Source organism: Thalassophryne amazonica, chromosome 5 (assembly GCF_902500255.1).
Source record: "Thalassophryne amazonica chromosome 5, fThaAma1.1, whole genome shotgun sequence".
NCBI classification, from domain to species: domain Eukaryota; kingdom Metazoa; phylum Chordata; class Actinopteri; order Batrachoidiformes; family Batrachoididae; genus Thalassophryne; species Thalassophryne amazonica.
In genome coordinates this window covers 114028324-114054401 of record NC_047107.1, presented here as the reverse complement: position 1 = coordinate 114054401, position 26078 = coordinate 114028324, and the positions used below count along the sequence as shown (strand labels likewise).

At 40.0% G+C, this 26078-nt stretch overlaps 1 protein-coding gene across 1 annotated transcript; it reads left to right on the top strand.

The window, feature by feature from the left end:
- The first annotated feature begins 7208 nt into the window (after positions 1-7208).
- LOC117509997 (natterin-2-like) lies at positions 7209-19060 on the top strand. Its single transcript, XM_034169604.1, has 2 exons — positions 7209-7269; positions 17801-19060. The coding sequence occupies exons 1-2, from the start codon at positions 7209-7211 to the stop codon at positions 18868-18870; spliced, it is 1131 nt and encodes a 376-aa protein (XP_034025495.1). The 3' UTR covers positions 18871-19060.
- The last annotated feature ends 7018 nt before the right edge of the window (positions 19061-26078 follow it).

The following is a 26078-nucleotide window of genomic DNA, read 5'->3' as shown; positions in this document are numbered from 1 at the left end:
GTTTAGGAATGGCTCAGAGACTGCTGCTTTGTTTGATCAAAATTTTTTCAAAACTGTAAGGCACAACTGAGTGGACACCATTCGATAAATTCAGCTGGTTTTCGGTAAAAATTTTAACGGCTGATGAGAGATTTTGGTCTGGTAGTGTCGCCATAAGGACGACCCATGGCGCCTGACGGCGATCTGTGCTTCGAGGTGGCAGCGTCTCGCCATTTCAAGTTGAAAATGTCCACATTTCAGGCTCTGTTGACCCAGTAAGTCGTCAGAGAACAGAGAACTTTCAGAAGAAGTTGGCATGAGGAGTTTATTCGGACATTCCATTGTTAACGGACATTTTGTAATGAAAGAACGTGCAGGCAGAGTCGCATGTCGGGCCGGACCCGACCACGGGGGTCGCGACAGGAAAAACACCTCCGTTGGAAACCTTAATGGGCAAGTTGGAACATGCCCAAGCTGTTAAACAATTTCTCAGTTACTCACTTGTTGAAAGCCATCAAAAGCCGCCTTAATTTTACAAACGGTTTTCAACATGGAGGTGTTTTTCCTGTCGCGGTGCACACAGATTTGCTGAGTCGTCATGGAAACGACTCGGCTAATTTGCGCGCACGTCTTTCATTAAAAAATGTCCTTAAACAGTGGAATGTCCGCATAAAGGTATAGGTATTAAAGGCACTGCGCTGCGGTGGTTTGAATCATATTTGTCTAATAGATTACAATTTGTTCATGTAAATGGGGAATCTTCTTCACAGACTAAAGTTAATTATGGAGTTCCACAAGGTTCTGTGCTAGGACCAATTTTATTCACTTTATATATGCTTCCCTTAGGCAGTATTATTAGACGGTATTGCTTAAATTTTCATTGTTACGCAGATGATACCCAGCTTTATCTATCCATGAAGCCAGACAACACACACCAATTAGCTAAACTGCAGGATTGTCTTACAGACATAAAGACATGGATGACCTCTAATTTCCTGCTTTTAAACTCAGATAAAACTGAAGTTATTGTACTTGGCCCCACAAATCTTAGAAACATGGTGTCTAACCAGATCCTTACTCTGGATGGCATTACCCTGACCTCTAGTAATACTGTGAGAAATCTTGGAGTCATTTTTGATCAGGATATGTCATTCAAAGCGCATATTAAACAAATATGTAGGACTGCTTTTTTGCATTTATGCAATATCTCTAAAATCAGAAAGGTCTTGTCTCAGAGTGATGCTGAAAAACTAATTCATGCATTATTTCCTCTAGGCTGGACTATTGTAATTCATTATTATCAGGTTGTCCTAAAAGTTCCCTAAAAAGCCTTCAGTTAATTCAAAATGCTGCAGCTAGAGTGCTGACGGGGACTAGAAGGAGAGAGCATATCTCACCCATATTGGCCTCTCTTCATTGGCTTCCTGTTAATTCTAGAATAGAATTTAAAATTCTTCTTCTTACTTATAAGGTTTTGAATAATCAGGTCCCATCTTATCTTAGGGACCTCGTAGTACCATATCACCCCAATAGAGCGCTTCGCTCTCAGACTGCAGGCTTACTTGTAGTTCCTAGGGTTTGTAAGAGTAGAATGGGAGGCAGAGCCTTCAGCTTTCAGGCTCCTCTCCTGTGGAACCAGCTCCCAATTCAGATCAAGGAGACAGACACCCTCTCTACTTTTAAGATTAGGCTTAAAACTTTCCTTTTTGCTAAAGCTTATAGTTAGGGCTGGATCAGGTGACCCTGAACCATCCCTTAGTTATGCTGCTATAGACGTAGACTGCTGGGGGGTTCCCATGATGCACTGTTTCTTTCTCTTTTTGCTCTGTATGCACCACTCTGCATTTAATCATTAGTGATCGATCTCTGCTCCCCTCCACAGCATGTCTTTTTCCTGGTTCTCTCCCTCAGCCCCAACCAGTCCCAGCAGAAGACTGCCCCTCCCTGAGCCTGGTTCTGCTGGAGGTTTCTTCCTGTTAAAAGGGAGTTTTTCCTTCCCACTGTAGCCAAGTGCTTGCTCACAGGGGGTCGTTTTGACCGTTGGGGTTTTACATCATTATTGTATGGCCTTGCCTTACAATATAAAGCGCCTTGGGGCAACTGTTTGTTGTGATTTGGCGCTATATAAAAAAAAAAATTGATTGAATTGATAAAGTCCTCATGCCGGCCTCTTCTGAATCTTCTCTGTTCTCTCACGATGTCCTGGGTGAATTAAGCCTTAAATTAGGATGTTTTCAGGTCGAAATAGGCCGACGACGGCGCCTGGAAGCGCTGCAAGACGTCCCGCTCCATGGGAAGTCCTTACACCGACAGAAACACCCCATAATCTCTCATCAGCCTTTAAACTTTTCACCGAAAACCAGCTTAATTTCTCGAATAGTGTCCACTCGGATATTCCTCACAGGTCCAGAAAAATGTTGATAAAGCAACGCGCGCCGTCTCGAGCAGCATGTGAAACAAAGGAATTCAGCCGAGAGGGTGGGACCACAACTCACTCAAGGCCTGCCCACAGGGAAATTATGTCACCGACACGCGTGAAAAAACTCACGCATGCGCACGAAGGTTCAAGCATGATTGGTGTAATCGCATGTCATTCAAATCCATATACTTAAAAAAATAAATAAAAGTGTCGGTTTATTACCTAATAGACCTCGTATATGCACACAAAAAGCGCCTGGACAATGGACAATACCAACACTTTGAGAGCAGCCATGTACCCAGACGTTTAATACTGCCATGAACTCTCCTGGCCAGTAGATGGCAGTAGCGGCCTTGAAATAATGTCAAACAAAATTCCAGATAATACGTGTCTGCTACATTTAAGATGCGTGGAATTTAACAAACGCAAATACACTAACGTCTATAAACCCAGAGAATATATTCACGAGAGTTTTAGGCACTAGAGTTTAATGCTGTTATCTGTGGACCCTGAACAGAGTGTCTGAAATGCATTTGTCCTGTCATGAACGTCTGAGATTACCTTATGCTACCCCTAATGCATTGCTGCCTGGCACAGCATGTGCTCACAAAACCTTAAAAATTAGCACATTACTTTAAAACGAAAACATATATCTGATATTTTCACTTTATAAACTTCAGACATGACAATAATTTTAAATAACTTGTCTAAAATGAGTGGTTAAAATTTGAACCATAAGTTAAACACGTATGCCTCTGGATGCCTTGGTAACATTGCCATTATATTAGTATGGTGTTAAAGGAAATTACTTTTTTTTTTTGGTCACCAGTTTTCCTTTGCTTACAGACGATAGAGTGGTTTCTGTTTGCAGAGAATAGAACAACATGCCTATTAGGAAACTTTTAACAGGTAGGTCTCAACAGTTTTAAAAATGTTTTTCACTGTTCATCTTAGTTTAGTACGTTATCGGTCTAAAAGTTATCGGACAGTAATTCATCGGAAGATAATTAGTCCGATGATGGTTTTTAAATTTATCTAAAAAGATAATCCGATAATGAAAACATTATCTTTGATAATTATGTTATCGGATTATCGGAAGTGTGCCCACCACTGACCATATCACCCCAATAGAGCGCTTCGCTCTCAGACTGCAGGCTTACTTGTAGTTCCTAAGGTTTGTAAGAGTAGAATGGGAGGGAGAGCCTTCAGCTTTCAGGCTCCTCTCCTGTGGAACCAGCTCCCAATTCGGATTAGGGAGACAGACACCCTCTCTACTTTTAAGATTAAGCTTAAAACTTTCCTTTTTGCTAAAGCTTATAGTTAGGGCTGGATCAGGTGACCCTGAACCATCCCTTAGTTATGCTGCTATAGACTTAGACTGCTGAGGGGTTCCCATGATGCACTGAGTTTCTTTTTATTCACCTCTTTTTGCTCTGTATGCACCACTCTGCATTTAATCATTAGTGATTGATCTCTGCTCTCTTCCACAGCATGTCTTTTTCCTGATTCTCTCACCTCAGACCCAACCAGTCCCAGCAGAAGACTCCCCTTCCTGAGCCTGGTTCTGCTGGAGGTTTCTTCCTGTTAAAAGGGAGTTTTTCCTTCCCACTGTCGCCAAGTGCTTGCTCATAGGGGTTCGTTTTGATCGTTGGGGTTTTTCTGTAATTATTGTACGGCTTTTGCCTTACAATATAAAGCGCCTTGGGGCAACTGTTTGTTGTGATTTGGCGCTATATAAATAAAATTGATTTGATTTGATTTGTGTGTGTGTGTATGCATCTCTGTGTGTAAGTGGTGTGTGTAAGCGTCATCCGTGTTCTCGGATGACACAGGCACGGGCAGGAAACATACACCTGTTTATGAACCAAATGTCAAGGACAAAGCGACAAGAATAACCAAAACCACTTACTTATGGAAGGAAATATTGTCTCCCTTGTTCCTCTGTTTGTGGCTTTGCCAACATGCACAGTTTTCCAGCATATTCCACCTGTTTCTTAACGAGGCTAATAGAACGTCAATGAGCGAGCTCAGTAAACTGCACTTGTCCCCAGCAGAAGAGACCCCAACCAGTGACATCAACCGGAAGTAGCCTCCATTGGCTTCAGCCAATGGTGATTTATGTGTCAATTTAGCGGCAGATTTGATTCAAATAATACTATCTACACTGTGTTCAAACATTCTACAAGTGTATGAATAACACTTCATTTTTACCAAGTAATACATAAGCAAATTCTCAAAAAGCTCTTCTGTTCCCCTTTAATAATTAAACAATTGCAAATGATAAAGAACACAATGCTCATACGGCCCAGGGTATTTTAGCTTTGTGTTATATTATTATTTTTCATGACATTATGAGGTGCATCCAAAAAGTATCCACCTTTGTTTTATCCCACAGAAACAAATGAAGCATGTGTATTGTCATTCAGTGAGGAGGTGTACAGAACCTTCTTGCACATGCATGAATATTTTATTGTCCACAGAACACATCAGTCACGAGCAGCAAACCTGAGAATGGAGACGTGTACTGAGCACCTGTCAGATTTTCATTTGCTATGAAAAGATGGAACAGCTTGAGGCCATTCACAAGCTGAAACCACCAATCTGTGATACTTAGAAAATTATTCCAGGTTCACAACATGCTTTCACATGTTGAAATTACTTGAACAGTGTTGATCCTAGATGAGTGAAAATGGGAGATTTTGATCCCAGACCCTTTAGTGAAACCACTGACCACCTGCAGGTAATGGTCACACAGTTACTTTTGGGACAAACAGTTTTGGTCCTTAAGGAATCTCTCAAATTGGTAAAGACTGATGATTCTCTTGGGAAAGTTCATCCCTCAGCATTATGAAGTCACATGTTAACATTTGATCTTAAGTCAATATTACCAAATGCTGGTGGTGGCGGCTGCTTTTTTACCAGCTGGCGGTTAGATGAGGACAGCATCAGTGGAAGTGGAAACTCGTGATCTGAACATCCAAGTGTACAGCTGGCTGAATTTGATTGGATGACAGAGTGTGGGACACACAGCCAGTGAATGTGTGAAGAACTGAGCAACATGAATGGTGCCCATCAGCCAATAAAATGACACCTTAAACAATCCAAACAAACACTTCTCTTTCTTATTGGCTCCAGCGGGAAGCAGAAACGGCATATAAACCACGACACCACCAAGGGTGTACGAGGTCAGGTGCACCCGTAAAGGTGAGTACTTCACTTTCACCCAACTTTTAATGCACTCAATTATCAGACAAAGATTACATTGAAGGCAATTTTCAAAAAAGTACTGTTTGTAAAATGAACTATAACTCATATAGTTAAGAGTAGATGCATTTATATTCTATTATTCCAGCATTATTAGTTCAACTGGAAATCAGCAACAAGGACCCATATCTAAAAAGGTTGAAACCTGAGCTGCTGAAAAATCTACCAGGAGGTCATGTAAGAGCTGACTGAGGATTCGGTGGAAAACGGACTGTGCAGCAATTAAAGTGCTGCTGGTTCGATTCCTGTTTCTCTGTTAAAATGCACTTTAGTCCAGAGCCTCACTTTGTACTGATGTGGCTGATGTCAATGTCAATGTCAAATTTATTTATATAGCACATTTAATACAGAAAACGGCCCAAAGTGCTGCACACACCCAAAAAAATAATAATAGTAATAATGAAAAACACAACATGAACAAAATGGCTAAGATGATAATCATAACCAAATCAGGAATCAGCTAGCTTGAGTCGAAAGCCAGAGCAAACAAAGGAGTTTTTAACAGACTTGAAGATGTTTAAAGACGGGGCCATACGAACATTCAAAGGAAGCCTGTTCCAGAGTCTTGGAGCCGCCACTGAAAATGCACGGTCTCCCCTGGTTTTCAGCCGGGATCTCGGCACTTCCAGAGTCAGTTGATTGGCCGATCTCATATTTCGACCTGGAGCATGAACCGACAGAAGCTCGGAGAGGTAAGAGGGAGCCAATCCATTTAAACATCTAAAAACCAACAACAACTTAAAATGATTCCTGTAACTGACTGGAAGCCAGTGCAGAGAGGCCAGTACAGGAGTTATGTGGTCCCGCTTTCTGGTGCCCTTAAGCAACCGTGCTGCGGCATTTTGGACCAATTGCAGACGATGAATGGACATTTGATCTAGCCCACAATACAGGGAGTTACAATAGTCCAAACGACAGGTGACAAAAGCATGAATCACTCTCTCCAAGTCAGCCAGGGGCAAATAAGGTTTAACTTTATCCAGGAGACAAAGCTGAAAAAAGCTAAACTTGATGACAGAGTTAATTTGCTTTTCAAATTTAAAAGAACTGTCAAAGATGACACACCAAGATTCCTTACAGACAGGTGGCAGTGGTTACTCAACAAGCCCAGAGCAGTGGCATCAAATGAGTTCCCAAATACCACAATCTCGATTTTAGAGTCATTCAGATTAAGACAATTATGGGTCAATCAGTCCTTCACTTCCTTCAAACAATTATTCAAAAGTTTAAAATTGTCTCTGCCCAGGTACAGCGGAAGATAAATTTGAAGATCATCTGCAAAGCAGTGAAAAGAAATATAATATTTTCTAAAAACTGACCCGAGTGGCAGCATATACAGAGAAAACAATAAAGGGCCCAAAGTGGAACCCTGTGGTACTCTGCATTTTAGTGGGGCAACATCAGACGAATAAGGGCCAAGGCGCACAGCAAACAACCGATTTTCCAAATAGGATGTAAACCAACGTGATGTGATAACCTGGAAATAAAAAATAGTGATTTTTTTTTTTTTTTTTTTTTTTTTTTTTTTGTCCTGTTGAATTTCCAGATGAATCCGTCAGTGCTGCTCGTGACCCTGCTGCTTCTGTCCTGGACCAGTGCAGAGAAAGGTAAAGATAAACAGATGTTCTCAGAGCAGAGAACCAGTAAAGTATGAAGTGGTGTTTGATTTGATTTACCATCATTAATAATTCTTCATCGGGTACAAAGTACATAACCCCGGACTTGGCTGCATAAAAATTGGTCAAAACATTTTGAATTAAGATTGCAGGGCTGTGAAAACTCAGAGGATCCGAGGAATTCTGTGGATTTCATCATGGGGGGGGGGGGGGGGTGTTAGCGTTGTACTCTGTAATTGTGTTTGTCACTGAGTTTTTAAAATTCCTATCGCAAAGTGTTTCCTTTTTTTTTAATTACATCCTGCAAGTTTTATAAGTTCGCGGACACTGATCTGTGTGTTACAGATACAAATCTGTGTCCTTGGATCCGCAGAACTTCACAGAGGAAAAATGCCACTCAAAGCGTAGCTGTTGCGACAGTTGTCATAAAGTGGGACTGGTTGGTTGCTGTGGCGAGGCTGTGTGGCTCCTGCAAGATGCTTAAGCTCAACGTAGCATGTGGACATCATAAACATCTTTTCGAGCTCTCAAGTTTTTAAAAAAATAATTTTGTAGCCTGTCTGTGTCACGAAGCGACATCAGACAGAGTGAAGATGTTGGGAAAGACAGTTTAAAAAAGTTTGATAAGCACAAGAATCCGTGGAATTGTCACTGGCTTCATGAACACATCGGAAAAATAAACGAGAAAAGCAAACTGTGCCATCAGGAAACACAGTAAGAATTGTTCTCTCCCTGGAAAATCAACATTTTGCTGTTCAAACAGGATTTTAGATTATGTGACTCTTTTTTTATAATTAATCTAGACTTTCTTTGATTGGAAAAAAGACATTGTGGCTTGGAATGGATTTACATGAATGTACACAAGAATGTAAATGAGTTTTTATTAATGTAGACTTTTTTATGGAAAAAAAGACAGATTTACAGGAATTTACACAACAATACGTGACATTTTTACTATAATGTATGTTATTGACATTTTACCCTGATTTTTAAAATATTCTCCAAGCTTTAGCTGTGGTTTTTGAAATGCTTTAACAGTCTTTTCAGTCTTCATGAATTTCATGTAGTTTAATTGTTAAGTTGAGTTAATGAATTATTTGGTTTTCAATTAAAAGGAAAATCATTCCAGGTCCTAGTTTCACGTCACATTCTGTTATTTCAACATTATCATTGATAGTTCAAATGAAAGGTTGAATCTATGATCATTTAAATATGCACTTCTTTTCAGATGTTTTCTTCCAGGAGATGCTGAAAATGTATCATTAGATACAAATTTAATTTGGTTTCTGGGGCCCACAGGCCCTAGACCTCGGCTCGACCCCCTGCAAATTTTCCTCGGACTTCACAATTTTCATTTCACAGCCCTGAGATTGGCTGTTGTTTTTTCAACTGGGACATCATAACTTCTGCACATCAGGCAAACTGCTGATACCATGACTCAATTTTTTTTCCTTACCTATTGAGAAAAACTGTAGATATCTTTTTTGATTTTCATAGATCTTATTCCACAAGAAAAGCAAATGCATCACATATTTAACTTCAGAGTTCTCAACCCTGAGATGCAAATCTTTACTATTCATCCAGTCGTTGAAGATTTAGGCAGTGGTGGGCACAGGTCCGTGAATTTGCTAACTGCTAATTATCAAAGCTAATGTTTTCATTGTCGGACTAGCTTTTTAGATATCTTTGAAAAACATCAGCTGACCAATTAGGTACCGATAAATTTAGGTCCGATAATTTCTTGGCCGCTAACATAATTTTGGAGGCATTGCAAATAAGTTTAAACAGTTATAAACATTTGTGAAGACTGAAGTCAAAGATTTTTAATTTTTAATTTTTTTTTTACCTACCGGCTAAAAGTGCAATTGTAGATGATATGTGTACCAAACTTAAGATGGCACCCTGTTGTTCTTCTGTGAGAACTACTCCAAGGTCAGAGTCTCAAGCCCTTTTCATAGAGTGTGAATTGATGTTGCCGACTGATATAAATCTGCCATAGCAGTCCTTTGCAGTCTGTGCTAAATTGAAGGATATGGTTGCCATGTCATTTTATAGGTTTATCTGGAAAGGTATTATTTATTTATATGTTATGGTTTTTGGCACAAACTCCGACTCTGCAGGTAACTTGGAAATGCTTCCTTGGTAGAACATCGCTTTGGAACAAGTTAGAAAACGATTGCTTTCTACATATAGATTTTACAACCCCAATTCCAATGAAGTTGGGACATGGTGTGAAATGTAAATAAAAACAGAATAAAATGATTTGCAAATCCTCTTCAATCTATATTCAACTGAAAGCACCACAAAGACAAGATATTTAATGTACAAACTGATAAACTTTGTTTTTGTGCACATAGTTGCTCATTTTGAAATGGATGCCTACAACACGTTTCAAAAAAGCTGGGACAGTGGTATGTTTACCACTGTGTTACATCACTTTTCCTTCTAACAACACTCAAGAAGTGTTTGAGAACTTAGGGCACTAGTTGTGGTAGCTTTGTAAGTGGAATTCTTTCTCATCCCCAAAATTCTCAGCCATTCACATGCAAAGATGGGGCGAATATCACCACTTTGTGAACAACTGCGTGAAAAAAATAGTCCAACAGTTGAAGAACAATGTTTCTCAACATTCAATTGTAAGGAATTTAGGGATTCCATCTTCGACAGTCCATAATATGATCAGAAAATTCAGAGAATCTGGAGAACGTTCGACACGTAAGAGGCAAGGCCAAAAACCAACACTGAATGCCCATGACCTTCGATCCCTCAGGGGGCATTGTATTAAAAACCGACATCATTGTTTAAAGGATCTCACCACATGGGCTCAGGAACACTTCAGAAACCAATGTCAGTTAATACAGTTCGTCACTACATCTACAAGTGCAAGTTAAAACTCTCCCATGCAAAGCGAAAGCCATACATCAACGACATCCAGAAACACCGCCACCTTCTCTGAGCCTGAGCTGATTTGAAATGGACAGAACACATGTGGAAAAGTGTGCTGTGATCTGATGGAGTCACATTTCAAATTGTTTTTGGAAATCGTGACGTCATGTGCTCCAGACAAAAGAGGGAAAAAGACCATCCAGACTGTTACCAGCACAAATTTCAAAAGCCAGCATCTGTGATGTTATGGGGGTGTGTTAGTGCCCATTGCATGGGCAACTTACACATTTGTGATGTCACATCAATGCTGAAAGGTACATCCAGGTTTTGGAGCAACACATGCTGCCATCCAAGCAACGTCTTTTTCAGGGACGTCCCTGCTTATTTCAGCAAGACAATGCCAAGCCACATTCTGCACGTGTTACAACAGTATGGCTTCATGGTAAAAGAGTGCAGGTACCAGACTGGCCTGCCTGCAGTCCAGACCTGTTGCCCACTGAAAATGTGTGGCGCATTATGAAGTGCAAAATACGACAATGGAGACCCCGGACTGTTGAACAACTGAAGTCGTACATTCCAATTCAAAGGATTCAAAAGAATTTTATTGTCATATGCACAGAAGAACATGTTCCCTGCACAATGAAATGTGTCTACTGCATTTAACCCATCCTAATTGCCAGTAGGAGCAGAATCAAGCAAGCAAGAATGGGAACGAATTCCACCTACAAAGCTTCAACAATTAGTGTCCTCAGTTCCCAAATGCTTACTGAGTGTTGTTTGAAGGAAAGATGATGTAACACAGTTGTAAACATACCACTGTCCCAACTTTTTTGAAATGTGTTGCAGGCACCTATTTCAAAATGAGCAAATATTTGCACAAAAACAAAGTTTATCAGTTTGAACATTAAATATCTTGTCTTTGTGGTGTATTCAATTGAATATAGGTTGAAGATGATTTTCAAATAATTGTATTCTGTTTTTATTTACATTTTACACAACATCCCAACTTCATTGGAACTGGGGTTGTAGATTGCACAGATCCCCACATCAGACCAAAAAGTGAATGTTAAATCGGAAAAAGAAGAAATAAACATGTAATTTCACTTAATGATGGAGAGGACAGAAGTTGTCTGCAGACAAAAATGTATCCTGAGGAGGCACATGTTCTTACTGCGTTATTAACCATTGTATTTGGACTTAAATTATTGCTAAGAAGGGGCAAGGCTGCACCAACCACTGAGCACAGATTGTTCTGACATGATGAGCACTTTAACTGCCTTTGCTGTAACTGCTGTGTCTTCACACCAATGAATGAACTTCAGAATGCTGCATGTCCAGTAATAAAAAAGGAAATTAGGCAGCCAGCCCCTCAGAGCACTCTCTGGAGATGAGGTCCTGCAATCCGAACGAGATTTGTTCTCCCATATGAAAGAGGTCATACTTTTATCAATTGTATTAAAAAAAAAAAAAAAAAGATTTTTTACATTTGGATGGGCAAGTTTTGGAAGTGACTTATGAACTTGATTAAAGCTGATATGCTCCACAAAGATACTGGTGATGAGGCCCATTGGTTCATATGTTCACATATATGTTCATATGTTCACACAGTGAAGGTAGTTGAGAGGGAGGGAGTGACCTCAATACCCACATGTCTTATATTAAGTTTTTCAAAGGGAGAAGTGACTCAAAACAAGTTCCTCTGCTTCAAAATTTAGGAGGAAAAGTTCACTTCTCTGCAAGTCTAATTTCTATCCAGCTATTTGTCCAAATTGATTCAGTATAGAATACATGGAAGTGATAAAGCACGATCTGATACACACTGAAGCAGATCATCGGAATAAAGACACACTTTAATTTCAAGCTCTGTATTTAAGGTAAAAGGATTGAGAAAACCACACGACAACCTCTTAGGAGACCTTTTATAATCTTGACCCTTCATGCCCATATTTCCAATCATCATATTTACAGCTAATGTACAGTAAACATTAATTAATTAATTATCAATCCCTGATTAATTATCTTGCTGATAATTCAATCAATTCAATCAATTTTTTTTTTTTATATAGCGCCAAATCACAACAAACAGTTGCCCCAAGGCGCCTTATATTGTAAGGCAAGGCCATACAATAATTATGTAAAACCCAAACGGTCTAAACGACCCCCTGTGAGCAAGCACTTGGCTACAGTGGGAAGGAAAAACTCCCTTTTAACAGGAAGAAACCTCCAGCAGAACCAGGCTCAGGGAGGGACAGTCTTCTGCTGGGACTGGTTGGGGCTGAGGGAGAGAACCAGGAAAAAGACATGCTGTGGAGGGGAGCAGAGATCGATCACTAATGATTAAATGCAGAGTGGTGCATACAGAGCAAAAGAGAAAGAAACAGTGCATCGTGGGAACCCCCAAGCAGTCTACGTCTATAGCAGCATAACTAAGGGATGGTTCAGGGTCACCTGATCCAGCCCTAACTATAAGCTTTAGCAAAAAGGAAAGTTTTAAGCCTAATCTTAAAAGTAGAGAGGGTGTCTGTCTCCCTGATCTGAATTGGGAGCTGGTTCCACAGGAGAGGAGCCTGAAAGCTGAAGGCTCTGCCTCCCATTCTACTCTTACAAACCATAGGAACTACAAGTAAGCCTGTAGTCTGAGAGCGAAGCGCTCTATTGGGGTGATATGGTACTACGAGGTCCCTAAGGTAAGATGGGACCTGATTACTCAAAAGCTTATAAGTAAGAAGAAGAATTTTAAATTCTATTCTAGAGTTAACAGGAAGCCAATGAAGAGAGGCCAATATGGGTGAGATATGCTCTCTCCTTCTAGTCCCCGTTAGTACTCTAGCTGCAGCATTTTGAATTAACTGAAGGCTTTTTAGGGAACTTTTAGGACAACCTGATAATAATGAATTACAATAGTCCAGCCTAGAGGAAATAAATGCATGAATTAGTTTTTCAGCATCACTCTGAGACAAGAACTTTCTAATTTTAGAGATATTGCGTAAATGCAAAAAAGCAGACCTACATATTTGTTTAATATGCGCTTTGAATGACATATCCTGATCAAAAATGACTCCAAGATTTCTCACAGTATTACTAGAGGTCAGGGTAATGCCATCCAGAGTAAGGATCTGATTAGACACCATGTTTCTAAGATTTGTGGGGCCAAGTACAATAACTTCAGTTTTATCTGAGTTTAAAAGCAGGAAATTAGAGGTCATCCATGTCTTTATTTATGTCTGTAAGACAATCCTGCAGTTTAGCTAATTGGTGTGTGTCCTCTGGCTTCATGGATAGATAAAGCTGGGTATCATCTGCGTAACAATGAAAATTTAAACAATACCGTCTAATAATACTGCCTAAGGGAAGCATGTATAAAGTGAATAAAATTGGTCCTAGCACAGAACCTTGTGGAACTCCATAATTAACTTTAGTCTGTGAAGAAGATTCCCCATTTACATGAACAAATTGTAATCTATTAGACAAATATGATTCAAACCACCGCAGCGCAGTGCCTTTAAAACCTATGGCATGCTCTAATCTCTGTAATAAAATTTTATGGTCAACAGTATCAAAAGCAGTACTGAGGTCTAACAGAACAAGCACAGAGATGAGTCCACTGTCCGAGGCCATAAGAAGATCATTTGTAACCTTCACTAATGCTGTTTCTGTACTATGATGAATTGTAAAACCTGACTGAAACTCTTCAAATAGACCATTCCTCTGCAGATGATCAGTTAGCTGTTTTACAACTACCCTTTCATGAATTTTTGAGAGAAAAGGAAGGTTGGAGATTGGCCTATAATTAGCTAAGATAGCTGGGTCAAGTGATGGCTTTTTAAGTAATGGTTTAATTACTGCCACCTTAAAAGCCTGTGGTACATAGCCAACTAACAAAGGTAGATTGATCATATTTAAGATCGAAGCATTAAATAATGGTAGGGCTTCCTTGAGCAGCCTGGTAGGAATGGGGTCTAATAAACATGTTGATGGTTTGGATGAAGTAACTAATGAAAATAACTCAGACAGAACAATCGGAGAGAAAGAGTCTAACCAAATACTGGCATCACTGAAAGCAGCCAAAGATAATGATACATCTTTGGGATGGTTATGAGTATTTTTTTCTCTAATAGTTAAAATTTTGTTAGCAAAGAAAGTCATGAAATCATTACTAGTTAAAGTTAATGGAATACTCAGCTCAATAGAGCTCTGACTCTTTGTCAGCCTGGCTACAGTGCTGAAAAGAAACCTGGGGTTGTTCTTATTTTCTTCAATTAGTGATGAGTAGAAAGATGTCCTAGCTTTACGGAGGGCTTTTTTATAGAGCAACAGACTCTTTTTCCAGGCTAAGTGAAGATCTTCTGAATTAGTGAGACGCCATTTCCTCTCCAGCTTACGGGTTATCTGCTTTAAGTTACGAGTTTGTGAGTTATACCACGGAGTCAGGCACTTCTGATTTTAAGCTCTCTTTTTCAGAGGAGCTACAGCATCCAAAGTTGTCTTCAGTGAGGATGTAAAACTATTGACGAGATACTCTATCTCACTTACAGAGTTTAGGTAGCTACTCTGCACTGTGTTGGTATATGGCATTAGAGAACATAAAGAAGGAATCATATCCTTAAACCTAGTTACAGCGCTTTCTGAAAGACGTCTAGTGTAATGAAACTTATTCCCCACTGCTGGGTAGTCCATCAGAGTAAATGTAAATGTTATTAAGAAATGATCAGACAGAAGGGAGTTTTCAGGGAATACTGTTAAGTCTTCTATTTCCATACCATAAGTCAGAACAAGATCTAAGATATGATTAAAGTGGTGGGTGGACTCATTTACATTTTGAGCAAAGCCAATAGAGTCTAATAATAGATTAAATGCAGTGTTGAGGCTGTCATTCTCAGCATCTGTGTGGATGTTAAAATCGCCCACTATAATTATCTTATCTGAGCTAAGCACTAAGTCAGACAAAAGGTCTGAAAATTCACAGAGAAACTCACAGTAACGACCAGGTGGACGATAGATAATAACAAATAAAACTGTTTTTTGGGACTTCCAATTTGGATGGACAAGACTAAGAGTCAAGCTTTCAAATGAATTAAAGCTCTGTCTGGGTTTTTGATTAATTAATAAGCTGGAATGGAAGATTGCTGCTAATCCTCCGCCCCGGCCCGTGCTACGAGCATTCTGACAGTTAGTGTGACTCGGGGGTGTTGACTCATTTAAACTAACATATTCATCCTGCTGTAACCAGGTTTCTGTAAGGCAGAATAAATCAATATGTTGATCAATTATTATATAATTTACCAACAGGGACTTAGAAGAGAGAGACCTAATGTTTAATAGACCACATTTAACTGTTTTAGTCTGTGGTGCAGTTGAAGGTGCTATATTATTTTTTCTTTTTTAATTTTTATGCTTAAATAGATTTTTGCTGGTTGTTGGTGGTCTGGGAGCAGACACCGTCTCTACAGGGAGGGTAATGAGGGGATGGCAGGGGGAGAGAAGCTGCAGAGAGGTGTGTAAGACTACAACTCTGCTTCCTGGTCCCAACCCTGGATAGTCACGGTTTGGAGGATTTAAGAAAATTGGCCAGATTTCTAGAAATGAGAGCTGCTCCATCCAAAGTGGGATGGATGCCGACAATTGACTATGGTTGCTGGTGTCGCTAACTTCACATTTCGCAAAACAGAGTCGCCAATAACCAGAGTTTGATCCTCGGCGGGTGTGTCATCGAGTGGGGAAAAACGGTTAGAAATGTGAACGGGTTGGCGGTGTACACGGGGCTTCTGTTTAGAACTACGCTTCCTCCTCACAGTCACCCAGTTGGCCTGCTTTCCTGGCTGTTCGGGATCTGCCAGGGGGGAACTAACGGCGGCTAAGCTACCTTGGTCCGCACCGACTACAGGGGCCTGGCTAGCTGTAGAATTTTCCACGGTGCGGAGCCGAGTCTCCAATTCACCCAGCCTGGCCTCCAAAGCTACGAATAACCTACACTTATTACAAGTACCGTTACTGCTAAAGGAGGCCGAGGAATAACTAAACATTTCACACCCAGAGCAGAAAAGTGCGGGAGAGACAGGAGAAGCCGCCATGCTAAACCGGCTAAGAGCTAGTAGCTGCGCTAAGCTAGCGGATTCCTAAAAACACGCAAAGTGAATAATGTGTAAATAATTTAGAGGTGATTCAGCAGAAGGAGTGCTTTAGCTAAGGCACGTGAAGATTACACTGTGAAACAAATCGTAATCTAGATAACTAGATCAATCTAACTGCGCAGATTAAACAGCTAACAGATACAGAAAAACACCGCTGTGCTCCGGAACAGGAAGTGATACAATACTGCAGTGAGAGCCAACCACCAGTAGAGGCAAGCAAGAGCTAGAGGTTAGAGAGTTTGTGAACAGAGGATCCGTAATTGTATTCATTCACCCAACTGTCCAGCAGACTGAGACGAATAAAAAATATATCAGCCCAGGATTATTTCTTTTTCTGTGGTTTTTTTGGTGTGTCCTTTTCCTTCTTGAATACCTGTTATACCAACATTGTACCTCCTGGACTCAGACTGAAATTAGTAACTTTAATTTTTAATTGTTCATTATCCTTCATATGGCTCCAATTTCTGGATTGTAATCCAGTTATTCCACCCAAAAATAAAACATTCACTGACATGTCCATGCCCTGAATTGTCTGTTCATGTTTGGCAAAGTACTGTGGTTAGAAGAAATGTGAACTGTCAGGTTTGTAATAATATGCTCTCCCATGCCAGAAAGTAAATTCTGTATATCTGCCAGAGATAGTGCAGAGTGATCTCCTCCACCACGTGTTCAGTCACTGTTCACTAAAAAAGTCAGATACCACGTCATCATTCAAAAAGTACTTTCATTATTTAATTATCAAATATACACTATGGTTATCCTGCGGGGGAAGAATAAAAAAAACATGATGTGCATTTTAAAAAAAGAGATTTATAATGTCTTTACAAATTGAAATGCTTGTAGAATGGCATTTCTAAGCATCATGATACATATCGTATTGGTGCGAAGTGCATCATCACAGCCCTAATTATTTCTGCTGCATTTCAACATGGCATTCTATGGGGACTGTTTTACTTTTGGAGCCAGCCTCAAGTGAACACTGTAGGAACTGCAGGTTTTGGCACCGTTGTTTTGGGTTCATTTTTCAGCACCAGAAGTTGTGGTTCAGACAGAGTTCCAGTGTTTAACTGCACAAGATTCTTTGCACTTGTCCACAAAAGAGAGAGAAAAAAATGCTGCTAAACACTGATTTTAGGCATTTTATTTTTGTTCATTCACTTTCAACACAAAATGTGGAAACATGTTTTCCTGATACATATTATTGGTATTAATATGTGTTTTATTTGTTTGGGATAATGCACATTACTCACAACAAACATGGCAACACTGTCATGATAAATGCAGAGCAGGATTAGTCAGAACATGAAGAGAATCCTGATGATGATCTGTGCTGGAGTTAGCTGAGCAGGATTAAATCAGGTTGCTGGGCCTTGGCAGAGGAACACACTCATGTTAACCATTTATCATTTTGGTTTACAAAATTTACAAAATCTTGTCTTTTTTTGTCAATGAGGATGAAGAGATTTAATGTAGTTCTGTGTGTCTGTGTATCTTTCTCTCCAAAGATCTTAAAGTAAGGGTGGCTCGATCCAGCAACGATGAGACCAACCTACACTGGGAGGAATATAAAGGATCTCTGCCTGATGGAGCTGTTTCGATTCGAAACACTTACGTGAGTCCGGCTCGCACAGAGTATGTCTGCAAATGTCTTTGCCAAGCTGGTTACTTCAGCACCAAGGATTCAAAGTGCCACTACCCCTTTGGTGGAAAAGCAAGTATTTGCAATGTCTTCTTTTATATCCTGGTGAACAGAGATAACTTTGAGCTTCTGGAGTGGAAGGACGGTTACGGTGGTTCAGTGCCAGCCAACGCAGTCAGTACATGCGATAGGAATAAGATATTTGTAGGGAAGAGTGTGTACGGTCTTGGGAAAATAGAGCCTGCTAACCACTGCTTATATTATGGTTGGAACGGTGCAGAGACCTGGACCAAGACGTACCAGGCTCTGACTATGAATAAAGACATTGTTGAACAGACCATGAAAGATGTGAAATACCAGACTGAAGGGGTTTCTGTCATTGAGGGTAAACCAGAAGTCATGCGCAGATCTACCGCCAACAACCAGCACTGCCGTGAAGTTACAAAAACAGTTACCCTCACCAAAGACATTATGACAGAGGAAAGGTGGGATGTCATGAATTCAGTCACATTAGGTGTCACAACTAGTGTCACAGCTGGAATTCCTGACGTTGCCTCTGCAACACTTGAAATTAGCATGGAAGCAACGAGGGAGTTTACTAAGGGAACCAGTAATACTGAGACGCAGTCGTACTCTGTTTCTGTGTTAGTGCCAGTTCCACCAAAACAGTCCTGTACTGTCAGTATGGTTGCACAGGTGAACAAAGCAGACGTCCCTTTCACAGCAACCTTGATCCGCACCTACCGAGGTGGCAAGAAAACACAGACAACGACCAAAGGGTTCTATAGGACGACCCAGGTAGCAGAAACCCACGCAAACATAGAACAATGTACCATCATAGGTGACTTGAAAGATTGTGAAAACGCTTCAGGCTCCATGAGCACACCTCGCCCAAAGTTAAAATTAAAAAAGCCTGCTAAAGCAGCTGGAAAATAAAAGGAAAATATCTCCTTTCTTTGTTTCAGCAAAATACATAAGTGATAACTTATTCTGACTTCTTATAAAAGCACACATACAGTTACATTCTTACATGTCCTCACTGCAGGCTGTCGAAAAATCAACTTTTGACATATTGCCTCAAACGGCACATTATCCAGTGAAAAAAAAACATGTTGTTTTGACTCTACATTGAAGAAAAATATGAAAACCTTATATTCACTTGTGGTTGGAAATTAATAAAGTCTGATGTGGTTTGTCAAATACAATTTTTTTACTGCTACTAAATAATGAAATTATTCACATTCTGATTTTTTGGTACAATAACATGTTGCTTCTTATCGTGATCATTTTAATTGAATTGAAGTGTTTTAACAACATGGAAAGTGTTTAAAATGATGTATCTCAGTATGAATGAAAATATTTGTATTTTAATGTCACAATAGAGATTCTGAAATGATCCTTCAAATGTTTTGAACAAAGACATTTTGACTGTCGTGTTTTGAAGACAGCAAAGTTTCAATGAATTTGAACATTGCTTTTGATTTGATGATGTAAGAAGCTGTGCAATGAGAATGATGATGTCAGAGTGTACTGATGATGCTTAGCCAATAAGAAACCTACACGTGTGTCTCCATCTTTGGAAACCACAAACTTAAAAGCCGGGCGAAGGTCTTCACTTATTGCTTTTTCTTTTCTGTCGGCCTTCTATGTTTTGAGAGATTATGATGAGTCTGTTTGCATAACTGATTCCTTCTCTTGAATAAAACATTTAAACATCCGAAAGACTTTTTGGATTTATTTTGACACCTTGAACCATTTCCAGACTTCAGATGGGTCCCAGACGCACAGTTTTCTTCTCATGGGGAGAACAAGCAGAACAGGTCAACTCTTATAGACCGGGAGCTGAGATAGCCTGCCGTGCACCCCACCCCACCCCCCACAACAAAATGCCACTTGATTTTTTTCAACCTCTATAATATCCTTAGTGGAAATTTGAGTGGTAACAGGAAAATAACTCATTCCTGATGTACCTTTTGGCGCAATATTCACCTAAAGGTTAAAAGCTGTTCGTGAGTGCTGTACGTGGGCTGAATTTTTGTACTTTTTAACTTTCTTTAAATACCTATACATATAATATCAACCATATCCATCTATATATTTCTAAAAAAAAAAAAAAGCCCATTTTCTCTACTTTAATATGATACCCATCTCATTTCTGTAAGATAAAATGGCACTTCTCTGTATGGCTTACAGTACAATCATATACACAACCCTTACCTGGACCAAAAAATGTCAAAAAATTTTATGAACAGATTTTTTGTAATAAAAACTGAAGTATTAGGGCCTAGATGAAGCACTAATATTACAACTACAAATCATTAGCTTTCATTTGAGACCAAAACTATGGTGAAAGGCGAAGTATTGACTGAATGACGACTTGGATGCTATTTGCCTTGTGTTGAACACGTTCACAGCACATATCATATACAGTAGAGGTTGGCAAATCAATCCTAATATCGATAATATCGATACCAACGCTGGTATTGATATTGAACAATCCTCGTGTAAAAAGATCGATATTCAAGCTTTTTTTCTCTCCCGCACGCACTGACTGCTGCACACGCAGATTCATCAAAGTCTGCTCTCTGTCTGAGCAGCGCTGCGCTGTGTCACAGAACACGGAGCAGCGCACCCTTGTATTGTGGTTTGTCAGCCCTCTACCTCAGGAGATTTTGTTTTAAGTTGTGTTGAGTGATATTTTTTAAACAAAAATGTTAATTGTGATAATAAAGTATTTTGTTGTCACATACAATGTGTGGCAAAATTCTGTCCTAGGTCTTTTGGATCCTTTAGCTTAAATATGAAAAAGTATCAGTATCAATATTGGCGATACTGGGCCTGTATTTACTTGGTATCGGATCAATACCTCTAATATACAGTGAAATTTATGAAGAAAATGCATTTACCTTCTCTGTGATATGTCCAAAACTATAAAAAATTTTGCAATGTTTTATTCATAGACAATTCTAGAATGATGATTCATATGTCATACTGACCACCGGTGGCCATCTTGAATATTTTAGATTTTCAACATTTTCAAGTCAAATGTTACTGCATCATATTTCATTGTGTCTTAGAATTAAATCTTCTGTTATACACATTCCTTTCAACATATATAACTATGAGATACAATGTTCAAATTGTTTCAGACAACCTGAGCAGTTAAATCGAGTTGAAAGAAATGTCCAAATCCTATCATATCAGAGTCTTATGGGCTTGACATGTTCATTCAGAGTCAGTGTTGCTGTCTGTGACATCAGCATCATTGGAATCATCGCTTTCACTTTCTGTATCACTGTCATAGTGAGATGCCTCATTGTCTTCTTGCTGGCTACAAATGTGCTGTAGGTTTTCTGGTTGACTTTCTCCTTCGTACCACAGTGGATGGAGACCATCATCTGCCATCACCCATCCATGACCCTGTGCTGGAGAAGGAACAGTGGGATTTGCAATGTCTGCACTCTTCCACACAGCCACCTGATAGTTAGCTCTTCGTATGTGCTGCATTAGGGTCTTACGACAAGGAGGCAGAGCAGACATATCTATATTACCAGGGGCTGACTTTCCCTGCTTGATGCACAACTTGTTAATGCAGTTAAGCCTGAGGTCATTGATTTTTTTCAGCTACTGTGTCACCATACGTAACACAAATGAATGCTTCCAAGTCTTTCACAGAACAAACAGCAGTCTGCAGGACTTCAGACCAATCTTTGTGTAAGTCCCAAAAGTCCCAAAAACCAGTTTTATTTCTTATTATCTATCGTCCACCTGGTCGTTACTGTGAGTTTCTCTGTGAATTTTCAGACCTTTTGTCTGACTTAGTGCTTAGCTCAGATAAGATAATTATAGTGGGCGATTTTAACATCCACACAGATGCTGAGAATGACAGCCTCAACACTGCATTTAATCTATTGTTAGACTCTATTGGCTTTGCTCAAAATGTAAATGAGTCCACCCACCACTTTAATCATATCTTAGATCTTGTTCTGACTTATGGTATGGAAATAGAAGACTTAACAGTATTCCCTGAAAACTCCCTTCTGTCTGATCATTTCTTAATAACATTTACATTTACTCTGATGGACTACCCTGCAGTGGGGAATAAGTTTCATTACACTAGAAGTCTTTCAGAAAGCGCTGTAACTAGGTTTAAGGATATGATTCCTTCTTTATGTTCTCTAATGCCATATACCAACACAGTGCAGAGTAGCTACCTAAACTCTGTAAGGGAGATAGAGTATCTCGTCAATAGTTTTACATCCTCATTGAAGACAACTTTGGATGCTGTAGCTCCTCTGAAAAAGAGAGCTTTAAATCAGAAGTGCCTGACTCCGTGGTATAACTCACAAACTCGTAGCTTAAAGCAGATAACCCGTAAGTTGGAGAGGAAATGGCGTCTCACTAATTTAGAAGAGACAAAGAGTCAGAGCTCTATTGAGCTGAGTATTCCATTAACTTTAACTAGTAATGGCTAACAAAATTTTAACTATTAGAGAAAAAATTACTCATAACCATCCCAAAGACGTATCGTTATCTTTGGCTGCTTTCAGTGATGCCGGTATTTGGTTAGACTCTTTCTCTCCGATTGTTCTGTCTGAGTTATTTTCATTAGTTACTTCATCCAAACCATCAACATGTTTATTAGACCCCATTCCTACCAGGCTGCTCAAGGAAGCCCTACCATTAATTAATGCTTCGATCTTAAATATGATCAATCTATCTTTATTAGTTGGCTATGTAGCACAGGCTTTTAAGGTGGCAGTAATTAAACCATTACTTAAAAAGCCATCACTTGACCCAGCTATCTTAGCTAATTATAGGCCAATCTCCAACCTTCCTTTTCTCTCAAAAATTCTTGAAAGGGTAGTTGTAAAACAGCTAACTGATCATCTGCAGAGGAATGGTCTATTTGAAGAGTTTCAGTCAGGTTTTAGAATTCATCATAGAACAGAAACAGCATTAGTGAAAGTTACAAATGATCTTCTTATGGCCTCGGACAGTGGACTCATCTCTGTGCTTGTTCTGTTAGACCTCAGTGCTGCTTTTGATACTGTTGATCATAAAATTTTATTACAGAGATTAGAGCATGCCATAGGTATTAAAGGCACTGCGCTGCGGTGGTTTGAATCATATTTGTCTAATAGATTACAATTTGTTCATGTAAATGGGGAATCTTCTTCACAGACTAAAGTTAATTATGGAGTTCCACAAGGTTCTGTGCTAGGACCAATTTTATTCACTTTATACATGCTTCCCTTAGGCAGTATTATTAGACGGTATTGCGCATATTAAACAAATATGTAGGACTGCTTTTTTGCATTTACGCAATATCTCTAAAATTAGAAAGGTCTTGTCTCAGAGTGATGCTGAAAAACTAATTCATGCATTTATTTCCTCTAGGCTGGACTATTGTAATTCATTATTATCAGGTTGTCCTAAAAGTTCCCTAAAAAGCCTTCAGTTAATTCAAAATGCTGCAGCTAGAGTACTAACGGGGACTAGAAGGAGAGAGTGTTATGTGTCGGACGCAGCTCGGAGAACCGACCAGCGTTTGAAGGACCCAGTATAAAATAAGCAGAGCACGGTACAAAGGCTAACTGAATTTAATACATAACAGTGATACAAAAAATAACAAAAGAAAGTGCGGTCTGGCGTGGTGCGCTCCCAGCAGCGCTAACGGTCCGGAGCCAGAAGCTGTTCGGACCCAAGGACCCCGCCGACACCCCCCAGGTGGCCGCAACAAACCGAGTCTGTGAAAGAAGGAACCATTATGTGAGTCCACACTCTACACACAGAGAGAACACTTAAAGGTGTACAAACAGCAAACACTTCCTGGCTTGATTACTAATCAGCTTCCCAACCTGCAGGCATGGAACATCCAGTTCACAAAACTCCACTGCAGTGGAAGCCGATACATGACTAACATACAGCTCAATATAAAAAGGTGTGAGGGACACCACATTTACTGACTGTATAAATGTTAGTCACAAAATCTAACGTACCTCAGGAAGTGTGCTGACGAGCGTGAGACCTCACCCCCTCCTCTTTCACAGACCGTGCATCAAACCCTGGACGTTCTCTGCATCCACTGATGATGAGATGGCTCCCGAGACGACGATCTCACCCGTCTGGTCACAAGGTCGAGTCTCTGGCAAATACACACTGTATACTCCAGTCTTAAATGCCACCATGTTCCAATCCATATAGATGCACCTCAGCTGTGAGTCCTGACGAGCCGCAGGTGATCAGGGTGAGGTCCTGATAACCTCAGCAACACAGCCACTCAGTCCCAGAGAGCATATCTCACCCATATTGGCCTCTCTTCATTGGCTTCCTGTTAATTCTAGAATAGAATTTAAAATTCTTCTTCTTACTTATAAGGTTTTGAATAATCAGGTCCCATCTTATCTTAGGGACCTCGTAGTACCATATCACCCCAATAGAGCGCTTCGCTCTCAGACTGCAGGCTTACTTGTAGTTCCTAGGGTTTGTAAGAGTAGAATGGGAGGCAGAGCCTTCAGCTTTCAGGCTCCTCTCCTGTGGAACCAGCTCCCAATTCAGATCAGGGAGACAGACACCCTCTCTACTTTTAAGATTAGGCTTAAAACTTTCCTTTTTGCTAAAGCTTATAGTTAGGGCTGGATCAGGTGACCCTGAACCATCCCTTAGTTATGCTGCTATAGACGTAGACTGCTGGGGGGTTCCCATGATGCACTGTTTCTTTCTCTTTTTGCTCTGTATGCACCACTCTGCATTTAATCATTAGTGATCGATCTCTGCTCCCCTCCACAGCATGTCTTTTTCCTGGTTCTCTCCCTCAGCCCCAACCAGTCCCAGCAGAAGACTGCCCCTCCCTGAGCCTGGTTCTGCTGGAGGTTTCTTCCTGTTAAAAGGGAGTTTTTCCTTCCCACTGTAGCCAAGTGCATGCTCACAGGGGGTCATTTTGACCGTTGGGGTTTTATATAATTATTGTATGGCCTTGCCTTACAATATAAAGCGCCTTGGGGCAACTGTTTGTTGTGATTTGGCGCTATATAAAAAAAATTGATTGATTGATTGATTAAACAATGGCACTTTTTTGAGAAGAGTTAAAAGCTGAACCTGTGAGCAGAATGCCTTCCTCATCGAGATATGACTGGACACATTCAGAATGTACACTGAAAAGACCAGGGGTTTCATGTATAAACACTTGCATGGATATCTTATTGAAACATGGTGGACATTAAAACCCAGAACCAGGTGAACGCACAATAAAACCACCAGATGTAACAAACTGTGCATACGCATGGATCAAGCATGTTCCATTTGTACATTCCAATCAATGTTGAAATGAGCGCACATGCAGATGTATGAAACTCCTTTCTGTCCACGCCCCTATTTAAATATGCAAATGTTTTTAAATAGGCCCTGGGACCTAGGGATCGCCCTCTCTGTCCAGAATGATCATGATAAGAAAAGGAATTTTACTGACTGTGACCTTCAGATGAAGTAGAGTAAATGATGTAAATGAAGTGGAGATACACAGGGATATTTTATTTGGTGCCCTGTGAACCGGAAAAAAAAATATTCAATGGAAGCAGCGCACACACACTTAAGTAATAAAATAAGGTGATAATTAGGTCATAAATAAAAACATATTTGAGTGTGCCTGTGCGCATTTTCGTTTGGAACAATTACACAAATAAACTATGCACTGATTAATCAGTCAACCATTGTGCACTGTGCCAGCCTCTAGCCTGTTCCCAGTACAACCCGATGTATTTGCACATCACATATTATTTGTATGTTGAGGGAGTGAAATAGTTTTTTTTATTAACAAAAACAAATTCATATTGTGATGGCACCTTTATAGCAATATGCGTGCAGTCAATAGCTCCAATTACATAAGGAAAACTGTCTCTCGCTGCAAATTGAGCTTTAATGTTAGAATGTGATGTACCTGGATGACATTCAGATGATTGCATTCCACACAGCTGGCATGGCTCAGCTCAAGGTTGACTGGGACCCTCCTGACCGATCAGCCAGCTCCTGCTGGAGTTCTGCCCACAACTCCAGTAACACTGGCTTTGGTAATTGAAATCAGCTTATGAGCCAAGGATCATCATTTTGAAGTAAATCCTCATGTTTTCTGAATACACGCTCAC

Coding starts and splice junctions, on each gene's coding strand:
- LOC117509997 (XM_034169604.1), top strand. CDS start 7,209: ATGAATCCGTCAGTGCTGCTCGTGACCCTGCTGCTTCTGTCCTGGACC. Junction 7,270..17,800: donor CTGGACCAGTGCAGAGAAAG/GTAAAGATAAAC, acceptor TTCTCTCCAAAG/ATCTTAAAGTAAGGGTGGCT.